Source organism: Parus major, chromosome 5, assembly GCF_001522545.3.
Source record: "Parus major isolate Abel chromosome 5, Parus_major1.1, whole genome shotgun sequence".
NCBI classification, from domain to species: domain Eukaryota; kingdom Metazoa; phylum Chordata; class Aves; order Passeriformes; family Paridae; genus Parus; species Parus major.
In genome coordinates, this window is record NC_031774.1 from 59,674,700 (window position 1) to 59,682,080 (window position 7,381).

Sequence of the window (7,381 nt, forward strand, 5' to 3'; positions counted from 1 at the left end):
TTGACTGAAAAAAATCACTCAGAGCAGCTTTACTTTGAATTATTATTCAAACCTGATTTTTTAAAATAACATTTTAGCTTCAGGGTTACAATTTTCATCCATGGAAGCAGCTGTTTCATCACTAAACAGCAGGAAACTGACCAAACCAAAAAAACCCAAAAAGACACAAACACAGGAATCCAAAGCTGGTGGTTATTTTTTTTACTCGAAGATTCTCTGAAAAAAATAAAATTATTGTTACAAGTCATTAATTCTTTCTGGAATGGAACAGGCCTGGTCCAGGTGAAATGGAAAGGGCAGTCTGCTTTTTTACAAAATTGATATTCAAGCAACATCAAAACACACAAAGGACAGGCTCTTCCACTCAGGTTACATCGCTCAGCCTCGGTGAACATCTTTGGAACAGAGATTTTTCAAAACAAAAAAAAATAAACCAAAGAACTGAAATACTCACAGGACAAAACCATAATATGAAGGGTGAGATTAGCAGAGATCAGCACAGGCTGCCTGTGGGCAATGCAAGCAGGAGTTACAAGGATTCCAGCAGCTGGGAACAGCCATCCCTACGAGGCAGGTTTGGGATCTGTGCACGGAGAACTGAGCAGCAGGCAGAGAGAAAAAAAGTAAATTAATGCTGGAAGTTCTTGTCCAAGCAGGAGCTCACAAGTTCAGCACAACAAGGGAAAGGTTGGGTGGTTGTTTTTCATTTTTAAATGAGAAGTTAGCCAAAAGTCAGCAGGGTGTCCTCTCTGTATTGCACCAAGCTTGGTTGGAACTGAAAAATTAGAAACCTCTGAGCTTAGAGAAGCTAAATTTCAATATATCCCAAGTGCAGTGAGCAGAGTTCAGCTCTGAAAACAATTCAATTGTTTTTCCTACAACGTTTCTGTCTTCTCAAGCCCTCTCCAAACTGAAAAAACACCACTGATCAATGACAGCACTACTCCTTGTCCTCAGTATTTATTTATTTATTGCTTTATTACGAGTGACAAAGGCTGAGAGATGGAAACTTTTAGAGAATTTAAGGCAATTCCACAAAATCGACACCTTAAGGGCAATTCTGGCACACACTGGTCTTCATTCCAACACCAGGAGAGGTTTTAGATTTAAAAAAGGACAGGTAAACTCAAATTTTAGCCAAAAAGACCCTTTCAAACATCAGTTTATCTTTCTAACACACAGAATTTCAGTCAAGTCATTCCAGAGCACCAATGTAGAGAAAAGAAACAAAAAAAAAGAGGGAAGAAGTCAGATGAACAGTTAAAAAAAAAAACAAACCACTAAATAACTACAAATAAAAATTAAACACTAAAATAACCTAAATAACTACAAATAAAAGCTAAAACCCCACAAAGCTAAACAAACAAAAATATCAGAAACAGGCTTGTCAAAAAAATCTAAATGTGCTCAGTATTAGGCTCATCCTTCCCTTGCAAAAACTTTGGAATTTAATTAAAATAATATAGAAAACTCTTTACCACACTGGTCCAATGGGCATGTGCATTCTTTTTATTTCTATACAGAGTGAAAACAAACACCATACAGACAGGAGTAAATTAATTTTTTTATAAAAAAAAAATAAGAAAAAAATCCAGGTTTAATGTTCCAAAATGATTTTGTGAAAACAGGGGGGAAAATAATATAGAAATAGAGTTATTTTAGCTTCAGGCCAAGGACAGCCTGCATGGATTTGCAGCAAGATTTGAGTAAGAAATGATGGATTAAAAGCAAGCAGAGTCCTGCTGGCATCCAGGAGGAGGAATGGAGAGGATTTGCACAGAGAAACCTGTGTGTAAACTATTCCCACGTGGAGTCACTGACACAGACAAGACTTCAAGGTGCTGCTTGTCACTTGTTCCTAGAGAAAAACTACTTTGCCAAGAAGCTCACTGAGTTTTCTACAGCTTTTTGTGGAAGAAATCGATGCAGGCAGCAGGGTTCTGGTCAGCCAGAGGATCCTTCTGCAGAGTGTTTGTGCTAAATTCCATCAGCTCTTTGTAAGAAAAAAAGTTTGGGGGGGTTTTGTAGCACTCATTGTCATAGCAAAAAGCAGTTTCTGTCATGTAAAAAGCCTGAACTAAAGGAATTTTAGTTCCATAACTAAAGGAACTTTTTTTCCCTCAGCATTTCTTCAGGGCACAGCTAGAGAGGTTTATACTGAAAACCAGTATAAGAACAAGGAACCCTTTTGGGAGGTTTCACCCAATGCCAGGTGAGTGCATTTTCCTTGCTAATGCTCCCTAATTCAAGAATGACTCTGGTTTCCATTCTCTTCCAAATAAACCCGAGGGAACAAATCATTCCAGAAGCCACAGCAATTATTCCTTGGCACTTCTCTGCACACAGACAGGAGAAGTTGCAGCCATTTGCAACAGCAAGTTTTCCTTTGGAATACCTGATGCCTTTTTAATTTTTTTTTAAATTTTTTTTTTCATGATTATTTCCTCCAAATTCACGAAATGCAGCAACATTACCAAGCCAGGAGTCATTTCTTCTCTTCAAGCTGAAGGATTTGACACTGATCTCCCTTTGAGTGGCTGACTCAAACACTAATCCTGATGCAAATGCAGCTAGGAATTCTCCAGAGGAGCAGCACTGGGCACTGCACGCTGCCGGACACCGCTTGGTGACGAGTCTCTCTTGCTCCTCCCCTTCCCCTTTGTTTCATCATCTGAGATATCTCCCTCATCTCCTTCTTGCTCTTCATACCTATTTTTCAGCAGATGAGCTGACTCTGGACCTTTTTTACCTCAAGGAGAAAGGAAAAATACAGAAATAAATACAATTCCCAAGTAAAATCCACTTTTTTTAACATCACAGGCAAGCACTGAGAGCTCCACTCAATTTTCTCTCGCTGCCCATGTGGAATTTCATGTCTTGCAGGTAGGAAAACACTCTCAAAATTTTTTCTATCCCTAAAACCAGTTTTAAATAGAAAATCCCAACCCCCTACAAACCCTAAGGGCGAGGCATCAATCCCAAATGCAAAGTTCTATGCTCCACATCACATCCTGCAGACACCAGGATTTCTTTCATATTTTCTATAAATGAGATTTACCAAACAAGCTTGACTGAATTAGGAGTTTGCTGTGGGCTTACTTGACTGAGGCTGGAACTGTGATAGTTTGTGCCTTTTGGAGGGACAGATGCAGTCTGCCAGGAACACCATCATCTGAAAACAAAGAAACCCAAGGTGAATTTCCCAAACATTCTGCACACTGGAATTGTTTAGGCTGGAGAAGACTTTTAAGATCAAGTCTTACCATTTATCCTCAGGTGGATCCTATCCAGCCCCACACCTGGTTGTGACCATTTTCCCTTGGATTATGGGGGTTCCATCCTGCTCCCCATCCCTGTGTTCCAGCTCAGGGTACCCCAAAACCCTGCCCCAAAACAGAGGTGGAGGCAGCACGAGTGTAACAAAGCCCCAGTCAGCCCCAAAGATTTCACTTACAAGTCCCAGGACCATTCCTAAGAACAGAGTTGCCAATCCAAAAACAGCATAGGAGCCCCAGACTGGTATTCCGAGGTTTTCTGTTAAATAGCCATGGCCATGCTGGAACAGAAGACAAGAGAATCATTTCAGGAAAAGCTGAATTTCATATTGAGGGTAAAATGAAGTAGAGATAGAAGCAAATACCCTGATCCACATGGACAACTTGAACAACGCTGACATGCTGCTCATCCTGAAACAAAGCAGAGGAGAGAAACTGAGAACACTTTAAAATCAGCCTCAAACCTGTGTGAAACAACCTCAGCTCATACACAGACAGCTATAAATCCCCAGATTTCTTTATCTTGCATCTGCTGACACGTGAATTTCAGGTTCTGTTCTAGCTTGATCAATGGTCTGTGGGAAGTCAGCTGGAACTCCAGTCAAGATATTAAAAAAGAAGCATCAGGAGGTTTTATTAAAACAAAAAATTAAACTATTTTATCAGATAAAAAAAATCAGATTATAAGACCTGAGAGATCTTCAGACACTTAAGTTTGGTGTCTGAACACAGAAAATAATAGAGAAGGTGTTAATGCTAAGTTAATATCCAGTTTCACACATTCCTTGGTGTGGGATAATACTTTGTAAGAGAACCAGCCTCACAGACAGGAATTCCTTCCATGTATCAGTCCTAAATTTCCCTTCTGACACTTTGAATCCATTCCCCTTTTTCCTGTCAGCTCCTGATGGGGAATCCCTCTGTGATTTCCTTGTAGACCCCTCCAGATAGTGGAAGAAATTTCCTAGAATTTAACTGGGCAAAACCATCTCAGTGCCACAGAAACCAAACAACTTCAAGGGTCAGCAAGGCACCCACAGAAGTTTAGGAAACAATGCAATCACCAGCAACCTCCTCAAGCAAACCTTGCTGGGGACATCTCTGCTGTGGTGACAATGCTCAGGTCACCTCTGCTATGGTGACAACCCTCCCACAGCTGAGGAAGAATTAGGACACACACCCACCCACCACGTTCACACAGCTCCTGCCCACACAGAGCTGGGAACAGGGAGCAGGACACACCTCAGGACATCTGATAATAAATTCTTACAAAAAAACAACCCAAAACTTACAGGAAAGAGGAAGGACCAAACCAGGAGGACACTGGTTCAATGGATTTCCATTCCTTGTCACTGATGAAGTTAATGAAGGCAGCTTTAGTCCTTGATCCCTGGTATCTCCTGAACTCTCCATCTTTGCAGCTGTAAAACAACAACAACAAAATCCTTTTATTTTGCATGATCCAAGCACCAAGTGCAGCATTTTTTTCCATCCAACAAATCCCCTCCCATCACCTTGTCTATTTTTCCACACATTCAACTTTTCAGTGGTAATTTTTTTAGCTGATATTGCCTCTAAAAAATATTTTCCAAACACCTGGACTAACTCCAAGTTATTTCCAGAGCACTGACTCCATGAATACCTTGGATAGCTTTTAGCTGTGATTCCATATTAAAAAAAAAAAAAAATAGAAAAGAAAGATAATGATCTTCCTAAAGCCCTTGCCACACACCTGCACTGAAGATCAACCTACAGAGAAACGATTGCAAAACAGAAACACCCATGAAAAGGCAGAATAAATAAGGCCTGAAGGGAAAGGAAAAGAAATCATCAGGCAGCTCAAGGTCACAGTGGGTGAGACAGTGGCTGTGAAAAGTAGCTCCCATTCTTAAAGAGCATAATAAATCTCATTTATTTGTCCTAAAAAAAGAGGGAAAAAATGCCCACTCTCACCCCCAAAAACCCCTGCTGCCATGCAGACTTACTGATAGATGGTAGGGAGGGCTGTGATGATAAATCGTCCACTTAACCCTGTAAGAAAAGTTATTTTGAGTATTTTGATGGGAAAAAAAAGGCAAGAAATTATGTAACACCCCAGAATACAATGTCAGGCCTAGGTATCGCTCTTTCAATGCAATCCAACACAACCTTGTGCATGTCAAAGCAGCACACTCTAAAAAAAGGTCCCTGGACAAAGAGCAAGGAAGTTTATCCACGGGGAAAATGAGATATCAGGGATAACTGCTCTGTTGGACTGTTCTGGCTGTAGCTCTTCAGAGGGAGACACTCTCCTTTCACACACATGACCTGCAGCCTCCAGAAACCCTGAAGAAAATAATCCAAGTGAGGCAAGTTTCAAAAGTAAAGTCACTCTGAAGAAAGAGATCAGCACAGGGAAAGCCAGGTTTGCAAATCCCACACAGACTAAAGACTTTCAGGAGAGGGAGAGCAACCCAAGGAAGGACTGGAATAGCAAGGGTGAAACATTGTTTTTAGCTTAAAAACTATGGCCAAAAATCTCCTTGAAATCCTGCTGTGGAGAAAACCTCTAATTCATTTTCTCCATTACAGTCTAGGCATTTTATTTATTCAATTATATTTATTTTAGCTACTAGCTGACAGTCTCCTCCCTATGAGGAGAGCTGGAGGTTCCTGTGTGGTGCCCAGAGAAGCTGTGGCTGTCCCTGGATCCCTGCAATGTCCAAGGCCAGGCTGGACAGGGCTTGGAGCCACCCGGGATAATGGAAGGTGTGGAATGGGCTGATCTTTAAAGTCCCTCCCAACCAAAACATTCTGGGATTCCATTAAGCAATATTAGGGCGTTTAGTCACACAGCAATGTGTGTTTGGTAGGGACGATTAAAACGCTTTTATTTATCCTTATTAATTCTGCTTGCCTCCCACAAACACACATTGGAGATGAGCATCCCCCAAATCCCTCAGCTCCCCAAATCCCGGAGGGTTCAGGAGCCCTTTCCAGCCCCTCTCACCCGGCTGCTCCGTGACATCCACTTTGGCCACGTTCACCCCCAGGTCCTCTCCCCACTCGGCGAACTTCTCCCACTCGGGCTGCAGGTTCTCGCAGGCGGGACACCAGGGCGCGTAGCTGTGGGAGCAGCACAGCGCTGTCACCACACACCCCACACGAACCCCCCCGGGCAGCCCGAGCGCGCCTCTCCCCACTCACAACTCCACCATCCACTCGTCCTGCAGCAGCTCCTGCCACATCCCGTCCGACAGCACCTTCACGGGGCTCGGCTTGCCCCGGGCGGCGGCCGCCAGCGCCAGGCACAGCAGAGCGCAGAGCGGAGCCCTCAGCAGCGGAGCCCTCAGCGGCGCCGCCATTTTGGCCCCCCCCCCTTCCGCCTTCCCGCCGCGTCATGGCCGGGCCCGCCCTCAGGGCAGCGCGGGGAGGCGGGATCGGGGAATCCTGGAATGGTTGGCATTGGGAGGGATTTAAAATCCCGGCTCGTTCCACCCCTTGCCGTGGGCAGGCAGAGCTTGTGTGGGGCGCTCCAAGGTTCGTCCAGCCTGGCCTTGGACGCTCCCAGGGATCAGGCAGCCACGGGTGGTTGGGCAACCTGTGCCAGGGCCTCACCACTCTCACAGGGAAGGATTTCTTCCATATATCCTAAATTTCCCTTCTTTCATTTTGCACCTATTGCTGCTTACCACAGAATCGCTGAGGTTGGGAAAGGGCTCTGTGGTCATTGAAACCAAGCTGTGCCCAATGGCCGCCTTGTCACCCAGCCCGGAGCACTGAGAGCCGCAGCCAGGGATGGGGGCTCCACCATTCCCTGATCAGCCCCTTCTCATCCTTGGCAACCCTTCCTTATTCCAACCAAATTCTTCCTTATATTCAACTTAAGCCTTCACTGGTTCAACTTTGGCTGTTCCCTCTCCTCCTGTCCCTGTTCCCTGGCAGCAGAGCCCGACCCCCCCGGCTGTCCCCTCCTGCCAGGGACTTGTGCAGAGCCACAAGGGTCCCCTGAGCCTCCTTTGCTCCAGGCTGAGCCCCTTCCCAGCTCCCTCAGCAATTCTCCAGCCCCTTCCCAGCTCCCTCAGCAATTCTCCAGCCCCTTCCCAGCTCCCTCAGCAATTCTCCAG

General features: G+C 44.5%; 1 protein-coding gene across 1 annotated transcript; it reads right to left on the minus strand.

Annotated features, from left to right (window-relative positions):
* LOC107206424 (thioredoxin-related transmembrane protein 1-like) lies at nucleotides 1-6,633 on the minus strand. The gene is made up of 8 exons (XM_015632265.2): nucleotides 6,462-6,633; nucleotides 6,265-6,380; nucleotides 5,261-5,306; nucleotides 4,568-4,696; nucleotides 3,641-3,686; nucleotides 3,455-3,556; nucleotides 3,100-3,172; nucleotides 1-2,749 (listed from the first exon to the last, which is right to left on the minus strand). The coding sequence occupies exons 1-8, from the start codon at nucleotides 6,617-6,619 to the stop codon at nucleotides 2,571-2,573; spliced, it is 849 nt and encodes a 282-aa protein (XP_015487751.1). The 5' UTR covers nucleotides 6,620-6,633; the 3' UTR covers nucleotides 1-2,570.
* Between the last annotated feature and the right edge of the window lie 748 nt (nucleotides 6,634-7,381).

Bases quoted from the DNA above. Each gene is read 5' to 3' on its own strand.
- LOC107206424 (XM_015632265.2), bottom strand. From the start codon at position 6,619: ATGGCGGCGCCGCTGAGGGCTCCGCTGCTGAGGGCTCCGCTCTGCGCT. The intron at 5,307-6,264 runs GTGAGAGGGGCT...CTTTTCTTACAG, and splicing joins GGATGTCACGGAGCAGCCGG to GGTTAAGTGGACGATTTATC. The intron at 3,557-3,640 runs GTATTTGCTTCT...CTTCTGTTCCAG, and splicing joins AGTTGTCCATGTGGATCAGG to CATGGCCATGGCTATTTAAC.